We start from the raw sequence: 20,637 nt of genomic DNA on the forward strand, positions 1-20,637 counted from the left end.
TCCTTATCACTCCTGAAAGGGTTGAACCCTTTCATCCTGCAATCCACCCAGTGCTGACTGATGTGGGCTGATGGGGGCAGTTACATCAAGGGAAGGACATCGGCTAGAAGCGCTTCTAGAAACAGATCTGGACTCAGGCCACAGAAAGTAGCTGTGTATACCTGCTAAACCTCTCCCTTCAGCAGAGTCTTGGGTTTGTGAAGGCGGCTGTAGTCTGTTGTGTGGCAAGGGGGTGACCCAGAATCTGTACCAGAATCTGTACCATGCCAGACTCCAAAGTCACATCACAAAGAAATTTTGTCACCATGGTCTAGGAAAATGACACTTTGTCCTTGCACCTCACTCTGCCTGTAGCTTCAGAAGCCCTGTGGGGACCCTGCTAAGAAGTCTTTCTAGGATGGCTCAGCCTCCCTTCTGATCAAGCTCTTGACCACTTTGCTCATTGAGATAGCAATCTTACCAAAAGCAATCTACAGATGCCCAGCAAAATCTCAGCAAAATTCCAAAAAAATGGTACTCAACTTCATATGGAAAAGCAAAAAACCCAGGATAGCCAAAACAATCCTGTACAATAAAAGAACTTTTGGAGGCATCACAATCCCTGACTTCAAACTCTATTACAAAGCTACAGTACCGAAAATGGCCTGGTACTGGCATAAAAACAGACAGGAGGACCAACAGAAGTGAATTGAAGAACCGGATATTAGTCCACACACCTACAAACACCTGATTTTGACAAAGAAGCAAAAAATATCAAGTGGAAAAAAGAAAATATATTTAACAAGTGGTGCTGGCATAACTGGATATCAGCATGTAGAAGAATGAAAATAGATCCATATCTATCTCCATGCACAAAACTCAAGCCCAAATGGATCAAAGACCTCAACATAAAACCAGCCACACTGAATCTCATAGAAGAAAAAGTAGGAAGTACATTTAACACATTGGCACAGGAGACCACTTCCTAAATATAACTCTAGTAGCACAGACACTGAGAGAAACAATTAATAACTGGGACTTCCTGAAACTGAAAACCTTCTGTAAAGCAAAGGACACAGTCAACAAGACAAAACAACAGCCTACAGAATGGGAAAAGATCTTCACCAACTCCACATCAGACAGAGATCTGATCTCCAAAATATACAAAGAACTCAAGAAACTGGTCATCAAAAGATCACATAATCCAATAAAAAAAAAAAGGAGTACAGACCTAAACAGAGAACTCTCAACAGAGGAATCTATGTGCATTGATGTTTTGCTTGAACATATATATCTGTACGCATGTATATCTGTATGAGGGTGTCAGGTATCCTGGAGCTGGAGTTACAGACAGCTGTGAGCCACCATGTGGGTGCTGGGAATAGGCCTTCTGGAAGAGCAATTAGTGCTCTTAACCACTGAGCCATCTCTCCAGCCCTCAACAGAGGAATCTAAAATGGCTGAAAGACACTGAAATGCTCAACATCCTTAGTCATCAGAGAAATGCAAATCAAAACAACTCTGAAATTCCATCTTACACCTGTAGGATGGCCAATATCAAAAACACTGGAGACAACTTATGCTAGAGAGGTTGTAGGGTAAAGGGAACACTTCTCCATTGCTGATGGGAGTACAAGCTGGTACAGCTCCTTTGGATGTCAACGTGGTGATTTCTCAGAAAATTAGGAAACAACCTTTCTCAAAACCCAGCAGAAACCCTGTCTCGAAACCCCCCCCCCCAAAAAAAAAAACCAGCAATACCTGGAATCGAATAGAAGACCCGGACTTTAACCCACAAACCTATGAACACCTGATTTTTGATAAAGGAGCTAAAAGTATACAATGGAAAAAAGAGAGCATCTTCAACAAATTGTACTGGCAAAACTGGATGTCAATCTGTAGAAGAATGAAAATAGATCCATATCTATCACCATGCACAAAACTCAAGTCCAAATGGATTAAAGACCTCAATATCAGTCCGAACACACTGAACCTGATAGAAGAGAAAGTGGGAAGTACTCTACAACACATGGGCACAGGAGAACACTTCCTACGTACAACCCCAGCAGCACCGACATTAAGGGCATCATTGAATAAATGGGACCTCCTGAAACTGAGAAGCTTCTGTAAAGCAAAGGACACTGTCACTAAGACAAAAAGGGAACCCACTGACTGGGAGAAGATCTTCACCAACCCCATAACTGACAAAGGTCTGATCTCCAAAATATATAAAGAACTCAAGAAACTAGACCGTAAAAGGCTAATCAACCCAATTATAAAATGGGGCACTGAGCTGAACAGAGAGTTCTCAACAGAAGAAGTTCAAATGGCCAAAAGACACTTAAGGTCATGCTCAACTTCCTTAGCGATCAGGGAAATGCAAATCAAGACAACTTTAAGATACCGTCTTACACCTGTCAGAATGGCTAAAATAAAAAACACCAATGATAGCCTTTGCTGGAGAGGTTGTGGAGAAAGGGGTACACTCATCCATTGCTGGTGGGAATGCACACTTGTGCAACCACTTTGGAAAGCAGTGTGGCGGTTTCTCAGGAAATTCGGGATCAACCTACCTCTGGACCCAGCAATACCACTCTTGGGAATATACCCAAGAGATGCCTTATCATACAACAAAAGTATATGCTTAACTATGTTCATAGCAGCATTGTTTGTAATAGCCAGAACCTGGAAACAACCTAGATGCCCTTCAATGGAAGAATGGATGAAGAAAGTATGGAATATATACATATTAGAGTACTACTCAGCAGTAAAAAACAATGACTTCTTGAATTTTGCATGCAAATGGACGGAAATAGAAAACACTATCCTGAGTGAGGTGAACCAGACCCAAAAAGAGGAACAGGGGATGTACTCACTCATAATTGGTTTCTACCCATAAATAAAGGACATTGAGCCTATAATTCGTGATCCTAGAGAAGCTAAATAAGAAGGTGAACCCAAAGAAAAACATATAAGCATCCTCCTGAATATTAAACTTCATCAGGCGATGAAAGGAGACAGAGACAGAGACCCACATTGGAGCACCGGACTGAAATCTCAAGGTCCAAATCAGGAGCAGAAGGAGAGAGAGCACGAGCAAGAAACTCAGGACAGCGAGGGGTGCACCCACACACTGAGACAATGGGGATGTTCTATTGGGAACTCACCAAGGCCAGCTGGCCTGGGTCTGAAAAAGCATGGGATAAAACCGGACTCGCTGAACATAGCGGACAATGAGGACTACTGAGAACTGAAGAACAATGGCAATGGGTTTTTGATCCTACTGCACGTACTGGCTTTGTGGGAGCCTAGGCAGTTTGGATGCTCACCTTACTAGACCGGGATGGAGGTGGGTGGTCCTTGGACTTCCCACAGGGCAGGGAACCCTGATTGCTCTTCGGGCTGACGAGGGAGGGGGACTTGATTGGGGGAGGGGGAGGGAAATGGGAGGTGGTGGTGGGGAGGAGGCAGAAATTCTAAATAAATAAATAAATAAATAAATAAATAAAAACAATAACAACAACAACAAAAAAACCAGCAATACCACTTTTGGGTATATACCCAAAGGATGCTCAATCATACCACAAGGACATATGCTCAACTATGTTCATAGCAGCATTGTTTGTCATAGCCAGAAACTGGAAACAACCTAAATGTCCCTTGATCGAAGAATGGATAAGGAAAATGTGGTAATTTACACAATGGAGTACTACACAGCAGAAAAAAATAACGACATCTTGAAATTTGCAGGCAAACGGAAGGAGCTATAAAATATCATATGGAGTGAGGTAACCCAGACCCAGAAAGACAGTTATCACATGTACTCACTCATAAGTGGTTTTTAAACATAAAACAAAAGAAAACTAGCCTACAAATCACAATCCCAGAGAACCTAGACAACAATGAGGACCCTAAGAGAGACATATATGGATCTAATCTACATGGGAAGTAGAAAAAGACAAGATCTCCTGAGTAAATTGGGAGCATGGGGACCATGGGAGAGGGTTGAAGGGGAGGGGAGAGGTAGGAAAGGGAGCATAGAAAAATGTAGAGCTCAATAAAATAAAATAAAAAAGAATCAGTTCTAAGAACTCCAAGACCTGGTGGTGGTGGTGCTACCTTTAATCTCAGCACTAAGGAGGCAGAGGCAGGCGGATCTCTGTGAGTTCGAGACCAGCCTGGTCTACAGAGCAAGTTCCAGGACAGGCCCCAAAGCCACAGAGAAACCCTGTCTCGAAAACAAAGACCACCACCAACAAAAGAATCAATTCTAGAAATAGGAGAGGCGGCTCGACAATTAAGAGCACTTGCTGTTCTTGCAGAGGACCTGAGTTGGATTCCCTGCACCCACATCAGGAAGCTCACAACCATCTATAAGGGGCTCCAGGGAATCCGATCCCTCTCCTGGACCCAACAAGCACCTGCGTTCTTATTCACACACACACACACACACACACACACACACACACACACACAATTTTAAAACATTTTTTCCCTTTAAGAATCAGCTCAAATTTCAGTTTCTTAGAAAAGCTGTATGCTTGCATCTTACTGTGCCTGGTACTAAGGCCTTGCTTTCCCCCAGCTCCAGACTCCTCCAGACAAGGACTGACCAGCTATTAGGCTTCATTTACATAACAAAAGAGACAACCCTGACTGACAACCAGCTACCAGATTGTAAGAACCCATTTCTCTATTAGAGAAAGTACCTCTTGTCTCTTAGGGGCATCTTAAGGAGGTGGCAAGGAGTGACAGCCATCGTTAAGACCTCCTACGACATCAAACCCCAGGCTCTCCTCTTGACATTGCACAAGTCAGCCGGGTGGATCTCTGAGTTCGAGGCCAGCCTGGTCTACAGAACTAGTTCTCAGACAGCCAGAGCTACATAGAAAAACCCTGTCTCAAAATACCAAAGGGAAAAAAGAAAAGAAATACACAATTCAGCCAGGTGGGCAAGATGACCCCAGGAAAAATTATCAAAAATGACATTTATGCAAAATAATTCTGACAATATTTGTGCTGTGTAAATCTCCCATCTGCCTTAGCGGCCAGACTTGCAGTCTCCAGCTTCTGTTAAGTTGTTCAATGTGTAACCTGGGGCCAGGACCCAAAAGAGGTTTAAGAGCGATGGCATACATGAACTATGTAAGCCTATGGTTGGTATATAAGTTAGTAAAATGTTCTGTTCGAGGCTGATTCCCTTCGGTACATTAGCCAGAACCAGCCACACACTATTATTAAAGAGCTTTTCCAAACGTGGCTGATCGCTAAGCTGCAGAGTGAGCTCTCCCTGGGAAGCCAGATTCATTCTGCAACAGTAAACAGTTCAGCTATCATCAATTTTTCCTGCATAAACTAAGTTCCCTTGAGAGCCAAAATTCTCCTGGACTATCTAAAGACAGTCCCCTAACGGCCATTTATCACCACTCTGTGTACCTGAGCAAACACCCTTCCGACTTGGAGTAGATCCTTTGGAACGCGTTAGCTTAGCACATCGTTCCTTTTCATCAACCCCTAAGCTAAGCACGTTTGCAGATTACATCTGAAGTTACATCTCAAGTGTCCTGTTTTTCTGTAACCAGCCTACCTGATGTCCCCATTAGTGACTTTGGTAAATACATTGATTTATGACTGTCCTGTTCTGTGACTGCAAAAGCTCATGTAAAGTCTCCACAGTGGAACAAGTTGTTCAGGGTGACCTGAACCTGTGTCCTTGGGCCATGCTCACTCATATCTGGATCAGAATAAGCCGTTTCTTGTTCCCTTCGGTTCGCATGGACACTTCCAGTGACCTGAACCCTCCAAGGCTCACCAATTCATCATCTTGATTTCGTCCAGGAAGTAGAATGCTGTTAAGTCACCAATAGAAGGCAACTGTCGCGCCCAAAGCCCTGTCAATCAGATCGGGGCCCTTCAGCAAGCTTCCCACTTGGTGATAAGAGGGTAGGGTCAGGAAAGCCTGCAGGAAGACAGTTCACAGGAATTAAGGCCAGTAGTGTGAAGGACAGGGACTAAGGTCCTCAGGGCAGGGGTGTTACAGTAGTCTGCAGCATGATGGCTAAGGCCCCTACCTCTCCTCTTCTGGGAAGACCCCCTTTTCAATTTAAATATGAGAAATAAAAAGGGAGGTAGATGAGCTTAGCGGAGGCCCATTGAGGCAAAGGTAAAAGGAGGTCAAAAACCTGGAATCTGAGCCTGGAGGTGGTGGCGCGCGCCTTTAATCCCAGTACTCAGGGAGTAGAGGCAGACAGATCTCTGTGAGTTCCAGGATGGCTAGGGCTACATACACAGAGCCTGTCTCAAAAAGCAAAACAAAACAAAAAGCTTGGCATCCGAAGTGTGCCTCTATTGGGTAGAGACCTGATGTTATGATTCAGCCACAACATGGCTAACACTTCCGGGTTCCAGGGCCACGCATGTGCGGACAAGGTCTCGGGCGAGATCCATGCGTGGCATGGTTGCATCACCTATGTAAAACGCAACTATATGAGCCGTTGTGCTCATGCGTGTGCTCCGTCATCCATGTGTAACATAACCCGCCATTCCCCTGTACGCATGTACTAGGCAGCCTTTAAAGGCTGGACGAGCCCTCTTCAGCTCTCTCTCTCTCTCTCTCTCTCTCTCTCTCTCTCTCTCTCTCTCTCTCTCTCTCTCTGCACACGGACCTCACTAGGCCTGTACATACCCCCCCCCATAAACTCCTAAGCAGGTTTGTTGCGTGTTCTGCCAGGTAATTTCACCTGATATTCTAAATTACATACTACTGTGTCCAGTCTGTGACCAGGAGTCACTCAGCCACCCTGTTTTTCTGAAAACATGCTAAGGTGAGGGGGGATTAATTCTCCCTTTAAAGAGATCATGTTGGCAGCAGCCTGCCTCAGTGAAGCCTCTAGGGCACCGGTCACCATCATGCCTGCCAGGCCATTTGCCTGCTTTCGAGTCCTAACTCAGAGAAGCCTAACTTTCCCTTTTCCTTCCTTTCTTGTCTCTTTCTTTCAGATACCCAGCGGTACCCGTGCATGCTTTCACTGGTGCTCCGGGTCTTCTCACTCATTCTCTGACACTCTGCCCTGACCCTACTGCTTGCCAGCCTCCATTGCAAAGACATGATGGTTTCTCTCCCTTCCCTCTTCCCCTTCACCTCCCTATTCCCAGGAGCTGCTAAGAATTGCACTTTGCTTGTTCTTTTTTTTTTTTTTAAAAAAAAAACAAAAAACAAACTCTCTCAAACTAATAACTTTGTCCTCAAGCTATCTGAGTCCATTTCTAAATTATTTCAGTAATAAGAGCCTACAAAAAGAGCCCACATAGTGGTGCACACCTTTAATCCCAGCACTCCAGAGGCAGAGAGAGACAGATAGATCTCTGTTTGTTAGAGGCCAGCCTGGTCTGTGAAGCTAGTTCCAGGATAGCCAGCGCTACACAGAGAAGCCCTGTCTCGAAACAAAACAAACAAGACAAACCCCCAATTTACCCAGAGAGGTTTTCAGTTGAAAAAGAGTAGGTGTGGAATATTTTTCCCCTGCTGGTGGTAGTTTAAATTTTTAATATTTCAGGTGAGGGTTTAGCTCAGTCATAGACGCAGGAGGCCCTGAATTCCATCTCCAGCATCAAGGGGGGAAAGGTATTTTAAGTATTTTGAGCAGGTGGACCAGTCCCATTATGTTAAAGTGCTGGTTTTATTGTGCAATAGTCACATGATCCAACTCATCTTCTCAGAGTGAAATAGCACCAGTTAATGCATCCCATTGCCCTTTCCCTAGCATCTTAGCAAACCCATTCTAACGCTCTAGCTGTTTTTGGTTTGTTTGTTTGTTTGGCGAGTCTATGTACCGTAGCATAACACAAATTTTACTTATATTATTTGGTCTCTGTCCCAGTTCCTGGCTCAGAGCTCCAAAACTCTCTGGAATGACCTGACTGACAGAAACATCTTTTCGTTATTCTTAACGAGTCTGTGGTGGTTTGGATGTGATTGCCCCCACAAACTCATAGGGAGTGCCACTATGAGGACCTGTGCTTTGTTGGAGTAGGGATGGCCTTGTTGGAGGAAGTGTGTCACTGTGGGGGCGGGCTCTGAGGTCTTTTTGCTTAAGCTTTGCTTGTTTCTTGTTGCCTTCTGATCAAGATGTAGTCAGCACCATGCTCCCCACCATGATGATAATGGACTAAACCTCTGACTATAAACTGCCACCTCAATTAAATGTTTTCCTTTATAAGAGTTGCCGTGATCATGGTGTCTCTTCACAGCGATTGAAACTGTAAGACAGAGTCCCTGCCCCCAAAAGACCTGAGTTTATGCTCATGAGGTCACAGGTTAAGGCCCCCTAGAGAGTGTGACTGAGAACAGTAGTTACTGGGAAATGGGAGCTACCTGTTCCACCTTCCCCGTACTCCAGGGAGTAGCCCTCAAGACTAAGCTGGAGAAAGACTCTAGAGTCTAGAGACAGAACTCTAGAGTCTAGAATGTTGGATCACAGGGCGTTTCCAGGCTGGGAACACACAGAGAGCTGGGAGTTTGGCCTGTAGGGTCCAGGAATAACTCAGCATCCTCCCTCTTCCCGTGCCCCACCCAGCATGTCTCTGATATTTCCGGAATGGCATCCTTTACCAGCCAGTAAGTTTTAAGTCAGGCATTCTCCCCAGCCCCTGAGCTGGTGTAGCAAATTAAATCTTTGGGAGCCTCCAGCTGGTGATCTGGTTGGTCAGAAGTACGGTGGTCCCGGGAGTCGTTCAGTACACCAGTGTATAGTGGGGCAGCCTTGTGAGGCTCGTGCAGAGTCTGACAAGTCCAGTGTGCTGTTAGTGAGTCACAACACCCAGCTTTGCACTCCTAGCCTTGCCTGTTTGGATAACCGAGGTGAGAAGTCACCCAGCTGAGCCGCAGACTCCCGGTAGCTTTGCCATAGCTACCACCACTTGTGTTGCTTTTCAGGAACTTGGTAATATAAGCCAGTTGAAACCCTTGACCCCTCACTTGGGATTGTGCAAATGCCCAAGAGTGACCTTTTGAGCATTTAAACTCCATCCGTAAAGCACACTAACAAGGCCGTTTTCCTAATGCTCGTTCTATGAAGGCTTTAAATTTGGTTACAAGCGCACAGTTCACAGATTTCTTTTCATTCTCTCCTTCAGTTCTTCTCAACTCAGACCATCCTGCTTACAACAGAAACCCTCGTTAGCTAAGTCCTGTGAGGAGTGCATTTGAAACTTGGGGCTCCTCTCTGTTTGTCTGAAAATTTCTTTGCAGTGATTGGCAGACTGCATGTAAAAGAAAGGGATGTGTCTGAGTCACAGATAATAATGTATAAATATCTTCTTCCATTCTGGGGGCTGCCTTTCTACTCTGCTGAAAAGAGCCTTTGATTCACAAACGTTTTGAATTTTGGTATAACCCAGCTTATCCTTTTCTTTTAGTACCTGTTCTGGGCATCATATCTAAGAAACCATTGCCAAATTCAGTATGTTAGTTCTTTCCTCTATTGTCTTGAAAGCACTGTACGTTTTCAGAGCCCGCATTTGTCTTTGGCCCACTCTGAATTAGGTTTTATGTTGATATAAGGGTCCAGCTTCATTTTCTCATGCGCCTGTGCAGCTTTCCTACCATCATTGCTGAAAACATAGCCTTCCTCACTAAGACCTGATGAGATGGCTCAGCAGATAAGGTCCCTTGCCCGTGAGACTGAGAAGCCTAAATCAATCCCTGGAACTCACGTGGTGGAAGGAGAGAAATGACTTCTAAAAGCTATCGTCTGACCGCCACGTGGGTATGTGCTGCACTTTGTACAAACACACACACACATTAAATGTTAAATAAAAATATGAATGGGGAGATGGCTCAGCAGTTAAGAGCTCTTGGTACTCTTGCCGAGAGCATGAGTTTTGTTCCCAGCACTCACATGGCGGCACATAACTGCCCATAACTGAAGTTCCAGGAAGTCCAACACCCTCTTCTGGCCTTCGCAGGTACCTCCTGCATATAGGTAGTGCACATACTTAAAAAAAATAAAAACATTTTTGATCATATACGTGAGGGCTTACTTCGGAATTCTCTCCAGAATTTCAATGTTCTGTGTGTGTATATAAATTCTCTCCAAATATATGTGTGTGTGTGTCTTTCTGTCAAAGCCATTCTGTCTCCATTGCCACGGCTGTGCAGTAGGTTTTGAAACTTGAACACCATTCTTGTCCTCTTGTCATTTCTCCAGTTGCTTTGGACCCTTTGAGATTCCCTATCAACTTTAGGATGATTCTTTGATTTTTGCAAGATAGATCAGTTGGAGCTGGAGAGAGACGGCACTGCCTCTGCCAACCTCCTTGAGCAGTAGCCATCTTAACGTTATGAAATCTGTCAACTGGCAAAGCAGAAGGACTTCCCGTTTATATGTCTTCTTTACTTTAGCAACACTTTATAGTTCTCTGTGTATAAACTTTTCACTTCCTAAGCTTATTCCTAAGTGTGATTGTTGTTTTTTCACTATTATTATTATATTTTTGTTTGTTTGTTTGTTTTTCAAGACAAAGTTTCTCAGTGTATATCTGGTTGTCCTAGAACTCACTCTGTAGACCAGGTCAGTCTCAAACTCAGAGATCTACCTGCCTCTGCCTTCTGAATGCTAGGATTAAAGGCGTGCACCATCATGGCCTGGCTGTTTTTCACTGTTATTAATGGAATTGTTTTCTTTGGTTTCTTGCTGGATTGTTCTTTGTTATGTATCAAATGCTGTTGTGTTTGCATCAAAACAGCATAAAATGCCGCTAATTTAGTGTGCCGTTTGCTAGCAAACCTAGAGGAGGCTGGAACCGTTCTGGATCCAGAAGAGGAAGGCAAAGTCATAACCTTTCCAACCTCTTGAACACTGGCTGCTGTTCCTTGGCTATGCTTAGCTGCTGTGGAGCTCAGACAGATTTGCGAAGGTTGTATAAAGAAGTTATTTTGGCCAGTTCCTAGTTGTTTATTTGATGTCTCTGCAGGGAAGCAGGGACCTAGAACCATCCTGCCAATGTCACTCTCCGCCGCAAATAGCATCTCTTCAAGGAAATGGTTATGGAACCAAACTGGTGAGAGCAGAGCCAAGGCTGGGAAGTAATCAGACAGGCTAGGCCAGGCTAGGCTAGGCTAGAAAGGCAGCAGCAGTTCAGGGTCTGCAATGGGCTAAAGTCAAGGTGGGGGCCAATGGGGCCCGCCTTTACCTCCTCCAGGATGCTGGAGAACGTTAGAGAGCCAGGGTTAGAAGCACCTGCAGTGAATGTGCTTCCATTCTATCAGAGCTGCCCCTGGCCCTTGTTGACATCTGGATCTCAGGGGATTCGAATTATGAGTCCTTCTCAGAAGCCTAATCTGTCTCCTCAATCTGACAGGTAAGGGGCCCAAACTCCCCTTCCTTCTGACTGAACACCAGACACAGCATACAAGAAATACACAGTAAATCAGCCTTGGTAGAATGGCTGTATGCAGGCAACTCCCTCCTGTGGACTCTATGTCCTTCAAACTCAAGCTCCTAAATGCCAGCCTCGTATGGGAGTCAGCTGAAAACAGAGAAACCTGTATACAGAAAACTACAGAATGATACTTTTATATCTGAGCTCTCCCAGAGAGTTGATCAAGGACGCCTCCACCGGGCATCTGAAACCCAGCCCCATGACCGCGTTTGTGGAAGGCTGGACCACTTAGCCTTGAGAGCAGAAGACGGTAGAACTGAAACTCAATTCTATGCCACCGTCTCCCAGAGTCTAAGACTAGCAATTTTCCTTAACCCACGGTTTTAAAATAGAAAATTCAACACTCACACACACGTAAACACACAGAGTGGAGAGAGGACGTTAAGCCTGATGGAGCATTCCTACAATCCTGGTTCTCAGAAGCTGAGGAAAATAAATCTCAAGTTTGAGACCAGTCCAGCTGTACACCAAGATATGTCTTAAAACCAAAACCCACTGTGCACACCTTTAATCCCAGCACTCAGGAGGCAGAGGCAGAGTATAAAGCCAGCCTGGTGTACAGAGCAAGTTCAAGGACAGCCAGGACTACACCAAGAAACCCTGTCTCAAAAAAAAAATCAAACAATCAACCATCCAACCAAACAAACAAAAAACTCAACAGTCAAAATAAATAAATAAATAAATAAATAAAACAAATAAATAACACCAAAAAAAAAAACCACACAAAAAAACAGAATCTTTGAATTAGATATTGACCTTTAAAAATGAATTTCAGGAGCTGGAGAGATGGCCCAGAGATTAAGAGCCCTGGTTGCTCTTTCAGGGGTCCTGGGTTCAACTCTGATACCCACATGACAGTTCACAACTGGCTCTAACTCTGGTTCCAGGGGCTCTGATGTCCCTTTCTGGCCTCCTCAGACACCAGGCATGCGTGTGTATGCTCGGTCATCCATGCAGACAAAACACCCATGCAGGTAAGATTTAAAAAGAAAATCAAGACGAAACCAATTGCATAAGGCAGACAGTGAAAACTGTGACTATGATTCCATTTCCATTAGCACCCAGGATAGGCAGATTCAAACACAAAGAGTGCCAAGTAGAACGGGGATTCCCAGCAGTTGGAGGGAAGGGGCGGGAAGAATTACTGTTTGACCGTGAGCTTTGTTGAGGCTGAAGGATGGTATCAGTGAATGCAGCTAATTCCACTGAACTGACGTGTTACTAGCCTTTTATGATAAACATAGTACATTTGTTTCATCATGACTTAAAAAAAATATATTTCAAGCCAGATGTGGCAACATAGTCTTGTAATTCCAACCGCAGGAGGATTACTGCAGTTCAGGTCTAGCCAGGGTTACCTGACAAGACCCGGTTTCAACTTCCACACCTGGCCCGAGAATTTTCATATGAAAACCTGTACTTATAGTTGCTCTTCATATAAGAAAGTGGGAAGATAGATCTGTGGACATCAGGTTATAATTTTTGTAGCAACAATTGGCCTTCCTGTTGGGTGGGGCCACACCCCATTCCAATATCGCTATTGTAGGCTAGCCTCAGTCACTGGTCTAACAGGGCTGGCCCCATCAGAAAGAGCAGTTCTGAGCCTCTCAGTCACCACCAGGCCCCCCTCTCTGGTCTTCTATGGCATTGCTGGAGGTCAGAAAGCAGCCAGGTATGGGAGCTCATGGCCACCGCAATGATCATTATGATAATCAAGGGTCCTGCATCTCAGACTTTGACCCGCCTCTGAGCTCAGGAGATGCAAGACAGATAAGAGCTGAGCGATAGAGATAAGTCAGGATCTCCTGACCTACAGCGTTACCATACCTAGGCAGTCAGACCTCACCTTAGAACTCTGGCTCCTGACTCACCCTTAGCCTCCTTTAGCTTCTCTGGTGAGAGCACAGGCTCGGCCAGTTAAGCAAGCCCAGCCTCCTAGGGGCTGGAGTCACTTCCGAGAGTCCATTTTTGTTTTTCTTTTTCTTTTCCTTTTTGTTTTTGTTTTTTTGAGACAGGGTTTCTCTGTGAAACAGTCCTAGTTGTCCTGGAACTAGCTCTTGTAGACCAGGCTGGCCTCGAACTCATAGAGATCCACCTGCCTCTGTCTCCTGAGTACTGGGATTAAAGGCGTGCACCACCACTGCCTGACCCAAGAGTCCATCTTTATCTGCCACAAAATGTCTTCACCATTGTTCACCCGCATGTCCACCTGGCTGTGGAGCAAGGCCTACTCAGAACATGGGGAGACACGGAAGTCTGTAAATCTTCAAAGCCTTGACAATGAGCAGGATGTAAAGACCAAACCTGTCACTCGATGGTAGGGCACTTGCCTAGACCAATGAAGCCTCAGGTCGGCTCCCCAGCACCACAGGGGTGGAGGCAAGATGTAAAATATCACACTAGTATTTGTGTTAGATTGACAACACGTTTAAATAGCACTGGGGATGTGGTGAGCTAAATAAAATCTAGCCCTAACACTAATGGTCTCTTTCGTGTTTACATTTTTAACATGGTGACCAGAAAATTTAGTTCCATATGAGGCTTGCACATGCTCTAACGCTACAGTCCCATGATCCAGGGTTATTTTATATAATCACTAGCACTTCTGTGGGATTCGAACTGTGAAAGTCTGGTGTTGTCCCTGCCTCCAAAAGTGAAGTGATTTTACTGTTCCCTTTCCTTCTCTGTGCTGTAGGCCAGACCCCCTCACCATGGGCTGAAGCTGACTTTGAAGATCTCTCCCGTCTCCCAACGTCCAGCTCATCCTGGGCTACCCCGTTCTCGGACTCAGGGTTTCCTTTTGAATGAAAAAAGAAAAAAAGAAATACAAAAAGAAGGGAATGACTGCTTGTAGGTATGGTGGGAGAGGAGGTTTATTGGACTGTGAGGAAAAAAATAGCCAGAGGCAGAGACATCTGGGAGAGTTGAGTGACCGCCCTGAGCTGGGCCAGGGGAGGAAGTGGGAGGAGAAAAGGAGAACCATGAGACCAAAAGACCAGGAAGTTAAAGGGTGAAAAAAGGCAAAAGATCCAGAGTGGTCCAAATGGCTGAATTACACAGGGAAAAGCGTGGTGCAAATGGCTGAATTACATAGGGAAAAGGCACGGGGGTGGGGGCAACCCACCCCTGGGCTTGAAGGGTTCAGGGGAGGGGTATACTAGCTATACCCTGTAACAGGTAGGAACTAAGGGATGCTGAGAGAACCTGGCAGTATGTTACATAGCCACTTCAGTTAGCCCTTTGTCCCACCTTCTACGTCTTGTACAGTAACAATGTGTCTGTGCTACCCCAAACCCCAGTGCAGATGGTTTTCACCTGAAACTGTGCTGAGTGTTGCCCAAAAACTACCCAGCTTTTACTACCAGAGAGCAGCCGATCTGAGCCTTGAAAAGACAAGAGCTTCAAGTTCCTATCTTGAGTTCCCTGTCTTCCCTGACCCCACCAGTTTCTTTCTTACAGACTCTGGCCCACTTTCCTGACTATGTCCAGATCTACTAGGTGCGGGAACTTTAATCCCAGCACTTGGGAGGCAGAAGCAGTTGGATCTCTGTGAGTTTGAGGATAGTTGAGTGGTCTATGTGTTGAATTCCAGGACAAACAAGGCTATATACAGAGAGACACTATCTCAAACAAACAAACAGCCCCTCCAACGCAAGAGGCAGAAATGCCTCACAGAAGGCGATCATCAAAAGTTCTTGAGACACAGAACGAAATTTGAACCTCAGATTCCCACTTTTTTTCTATGTGTGCTCATGCATGGTGGGGATCCAACCTAGAACGTAGTATAAATGCTAACCAGACAAGCTGTACCCCAGCCCTAGTTTTCTTCCTTCCTTCCTTCTTCCTTTTCCTCCTCCCTTTCTTTCGTCTTTCAAGCCACTCTTACTGTGTCCCATAACTGGAGTTGTAAACCAAGCTGGCCTTGAACTCAGATATCTGCCATTCTCTGCCTCCCAAGTTTAAAGAATTAGGCGTGACACCACCACCTGGCATTTGATTTTTTTTTTTTTTTTTTTTTTTTTTTTTTGAACACTGGCTTTCCCTCACGAAGATTCAGTGTTGGCTTACTGATAACAGAGTCAATTCTGCTTCCTGCAACCACTCAACTGCTCCAGGAATGTGATTAAGGTTACCCTTTTTACATTACTCTGTCTCCTCACAGGGACAATTATACCTACCTCACAAGTTGCTGAAAAGCTTAAATTAAATATTAGATGAAAAGTACCCTGCATATTTTAGATGTTATTTAGGCGTTAACTTCTTTCCCCATTCTTTACCCTTTCCTATAGCCAATAAACCTAGACAACACAAAAAAGGCATAGAGAACTGGAAATAAATCTACGATTCTGAATCTAGGCATTCGGCACACACTTTAAACCCTGGTAGAGGAAATCTGTGAAGGCAGACAACAGTTTCATAGCCTTTACCTAGAGTCTAGCAAAATGAGGTGCTCAGGGAAATTTCAGGCTTGCCTAATGTGTGAAAGATGAATTTTATATAAGCAGAGGTTGATTGCTGTGTGAAGTACACAAGAAACACTAGGAATACAGAGGTCAGAATTCCCTGTGAAAGAAACATGTCAAGATAAAAACAGTCATTGTGTCAACCTTAACAACAGCAACAACAAAAAGCAAATTGTGCCAGTGTGGTGGGACACACTTTTAATCCCAGCACTTGGGAGGCAGAGGTAGGAGAATCTCTATGAGTTCAAAGCCAATCTAGTCTACACAGCCAGGTCCAGACAGACCTACCAGTGCTCCACAGCTGAGAGCCTGTCTCAAAAAAAAAAGGGGGTGGGGGTGGGATTCTGAATGGAAATGTTTTTGTTTTGTGGAAATGACCACAACAGCACAACAGCTTCTGTTAGACCCCGACCTTACAGAGACCTGTGCACTTTTGCGGTGCTGGGGATCATACCCAGGCTCTTGCACACGCTAAGCATGCACTCTTCTACTGAGTACATCCTGGCACCGGTGTGACGTCACACAAAAAGCACTTCTAGAAGGACATCTCCCCAGAGTCTGTCTGTTCAGCCTCAGACCACACCACTGCTATTAATCATTGTATCCAGAGACTATTATTTCAAAATAGCTGATGCAATCCTCTTTATTTGAGTCTTTTAAAACTCCCCCTTGGGGCAACAAGCTGGTGAATAAAGGCACCTGCCAACAAGCCTGAGGACCTGGGTTCGATCATCGGGACCTACATGGTAGAAAGAAAATTATTGCAAATTGTCCTCTGACCTCTATGCATCGTGGCACATGCACACACCTTTACATACAAAACACCTTGCCTAAACCTGTTTGCATACGTGGATAGATTACTATGGCATATATATTACCATTTCAATATTCTGCAATTCACAAATAGCAGTATTCTTCGGAGACTCTCTTTCTCTGGTCCCACTCCCCCACCCTGGGTTGAAAAAGATGTTGGGTTTCGGATGATTTACATGGGCAAGGTCAAAGTGAAGTCTGCAGGATGGAAGCCAGCTCCGTGGAGTCTTTGCTAAGATGTAAAGCACAGGCACTCTGTAAGCATTTCTTCCCATGCAGCCGAGCTTTGCCTGGGAAAAGGCTATAGAACAGAGAAACAAGCAATCCCATCTCTTCCCGCTTTTCATAATGCTGCCGAATTTAGCACAGAGGATCAACCAAAATAGTCAAAAGAAACAGCTATTTCCCGAGGCAAACATACTCCACCAGCATAGATTTTTAATTTTTTAAATACATCTATCTATCTATCTATCTATCTATCTATCTATCTATCTATCTATCATCTATCTGTCCGTCCATCCATCTATCTATCTATCTATCTATCTATCTATCTATCTATCTATCTATCATCTTTCTATCTATCTGTCATCTGTCTGTCTATCTATCGTCTGTCTATCATCTGTATATCTATCTATGTTTCTATCTATCTATCTATCTATCTATCTATCTATCTATCTATCATGTCTCTGGGGGTGTAGGAGAAGCAGGTGCATGCCACAGCAAGCATGCAGAGGTCAGAGGACAGATGCAGGAGTCAGTTCTCTCCACTCCACTGTGTGGGTCTGGAACATTCAACTCAGTTTGTCTGGTTTGTTGGTAGGTTTGGCAGTAGATGCCCTACCCACTGAACCATTTCACCAGCCCCAGGGTATTTTTTTAAGTGTAAAATTCTTAGCATTTCTTGACCTTGTCAAGAGTGAGAGTTAGAAATGAATAAACTATTCCTCTTAAATTTTAATGATGTGTCTAGTATTATGTCCTTCAGAAATGTGGGTCAGGGGGCTACTTTGGGCCTTAGGATTAATAACAACAAAAGTGTTAGAAACCCAATTTTGATGGCCCCAGATAAACAGAGAGGAAGTCGTTTAACTCCTCCTAAATGGTAAGGCTGAATTATACCACCTTCTATGAACCCTATTCTGCTCATAGAATGAGGACCTTTTAGAAGATAAATTCTTCACACCCCAGTCATAGCTTCCAATAATGGCTAGAGACATTAAAACCCACAGTCAAATTTATTATTTTGAGGATTGAGGATTGACAAATATTATATATGCTTGTTTGTTTGTTTGTTTGATTTTTGAGATGGTTTCTCTGTGTAGCCCTGGCAGTCCTGGAACTTGCTTTGTAGACCAGGTTGGCCTTGAACTCACAGAGATCTGCCTGCCTCTACCTCCTGAGTGCTGGGATTAAAGGCGTGCACCACCACCACCACACAGCTTTTATTTATAGATTTTTAGGCGTCACGAGTGGTCCTGAACTCACTGAGTAGTCTAGGATGACCTTGAATACCTGACCTTCTTGTCTCTATCTACCAAGTATTACACCCAGTTCAAACACCACTACACCCAGTTCAATGTCTATCTTTGTTAAAGTCTGTTTTTAAAGGTTTATTTTTATTAATTGTGTCTATGGGTATGTACACGTAAGTACCGGTGCCCTTAGGAAGGCAGGCGTATCAGATCCTCCTTGGCTGGAGTTAGAAGTAGTTGTGAGCCACCCAGCATGGGTGCTAGGAATCTAACTCTGATCCTCTGCAAGAGAAGGAAGTGCTCATAACTTCTAGGCTGGCTATCTCACTACGTCAGAAGTTACATTTTCTAAATGAACTGATAAGACAAAATAGGCTAATGAGAGCCAAGGGTGACCAATGGCCTAACAGCTGCTTGGACAACAAGTGCTTGGGAAGAAGTGAGAGCCTATGGATTAGGGCTCCCATTAAAGAAGCACCCCATAAACTTTTACTTTGCTTCAAATAGAGTCACAATCCAATTCACAGCATGCCCAAGTTTCTGGACCAGAACCACACTAAGGTGAAAAGAATTGGGCATTCTTGGCCCAAAGCAGGAAAGAGGGGAGATTAAGATATTAGGTGCTTAGACCAGAGCCGTCTTGGAAGTTCACAGTGAGATTTCTACTCTACCCTGCTGGACTTGGCTCTAGACCCCAGAGAGGGAGTCTAGGACCAAGCATTGTTCTCTATGTCCTGGGTTCAGCGGTGTGTAAAGGATGTAAGAACAGCCCAGCCCACAGTTCTACATAGAAGGAATCCTGCATTCTAGGTCCAGCTAAAACATCTGCCAAATTCCAAGGACACCTAAACAGCCAAGGGGTCGAGGAGGGCTGTCAGAGAAAGCTAAAGACTGACACAGGTTGATGGAGAAACACCATCAATGGATGGAAGAAAAAGTTCCTTGTTTGTGACACCCCCCCCCCATTGACCTTACAATGTCACTGACAGTCACACCCAACCACAAAGACACCCAGAGTCATAAAGGCTGTGAACTAGAAAACTGCAGCCTCCCACATGGAGGGTCAAGTCAGGTACCCTCTAACATACTCAGCCCCATCATGGTGAGATGCTTTCTCTTTGGCATAGCCACACACACACACACACACACACACACACACACACACACTCCTCTACTCACCTGATTGCCAAACACAGCCACGGAGCAAGCTGTTGACACTTCATCAGCCCCGAACCAGACGGAAGCGATGCGTGAAGGCATGCCCAGGATGAAGACCTGTGCCACCGAGCAAATGACCTGACCCACCACTGTGACTGGAAAGAGGTGAGGCTCCAGGCTGCCTAGCTTCACCCAGGCCCCCAGGCAGTTGAGAGCTGAGCCAGTGATAGCGATGGCGCGAAGACCAAACTTCTCCAGCATCCAGGCCACGGGCAGGAGCAGAGGGATGTAAACCAGCATGTAGCACATGGACAGCCAGTCGATGGCAAAGGCGCTGACGCCATAGAAGGTCATGAAGATGTTATTGATGGAACCATACTGAATCCACTGGAAGGCGTTGCACAAGGAGTAGCAACTGAACACCAGGACCACGGCCCAACGGCGCTTGCTCACCTTGATCACGCTGCCTTCCCGACATGAGCTACTATGATGGGTCACTCCGCTGGGTTGAGCCAAGGTACTAGGGGGTGCTGAACTGCTGGGGCGGACAGAGACGCTGGGGTCGATGGAGACGCTGGGATGGCCCGAGACACTAGGATGGATGGAGACGCTGGGATGGCCTGAGACGCTGGGATGGATGGAGACACTGGGATGGCCTGAGACGCTGGGATGGATGGAGACGCTGGGATGGGTGGAGTTGCTGGTGTCCGTCTGGAATGAGGACTCGGGCGCAGGGTTGTCATTGCTCTCCTCCTGTTTGGGACTTTCATTCACCATGACCACAGTGTGCTCCTGAGCCCCGGACACGAGCTGACTCCTACTGTCTTACAGTCTTTTGCCTGCCCGCTAGAGCTAAGGGGACACTTGTAGCAGCGAACCTCTGTTCGCGGAGAAACCGAGACCTCAGCTGTTTAGAGGCAGCGCTCAGTTCCAAACTCCTTTCGCTGGTCTTTGGGAATCGTTCCCTCCCTCACAAACTGTTGTCACCAAGTCGGCCGCAGACTCTTCGCCACACGCTCCAGGCTGCTCCAGCCTGGAGTTCTCAGATGAAGTGTAGACCGTCCTGGAAAAAGTTTGCTCGCTCGACTGCTGCTGCTGGGCCGGCTCGGTTCGCTCCCGGGCAGGCTGGGGCCTCGCCCCCTCGGGCGCACGTGACCGCCCCGCCCCCGGCCTGCCCGGCTCCCCACGCCCCTCGACCCCTCCCACCCAGGCTCCGGCGCCTTCTTGAGTAGGTCTCGCAGGGCACCGCGCTTGTTTCGCCATAGCTTGGGGTGCATTCCTCCACCACGTCCCGGGCGCCATGGAAACCG

General features: G+C 45.6%; 1 protein-coding gene across 1 annotated transcript in view; it reads right to left on the reverse strand.

The window, feature by feature from the left end:
• Flvcr2 (FLVCR heme transporter 2) overlaps window positions 1-20,434 on the reverse strand; it is a 65,615-nt gene extending 45,181 nt beyond the window's left edge. The window contains exon 1 of the mRNA XM_057782599.1: window positions 19,349-20,434. Within this exon, the coding sequence (XP_057638582.1) occupies window positions 19,349-20,104 (756 nt within the window). The 5' untranslated portion in view covers window positions 20,105-20,434. The remainder of the gene's footprint in view (window positions 1-19,348) is intronic.
• Between the last annotated feature and the right edge of the window lie 203 nt (window positions 20,435-20,637).

The sequence above is a fragment of the Chionomys nivalis genome, chromosome 10 (genome assembly GCF_950005125.1).
Source record: "Chionomys nivalis chromosome 10, mChiNiv1.1, whole genome shotgun sequence".
NCBI lineage: Eukaryota > Metazoa > Chordata > Mammalia > Rodentia > Cricetidae > Chionomys > Chionomys nivalis.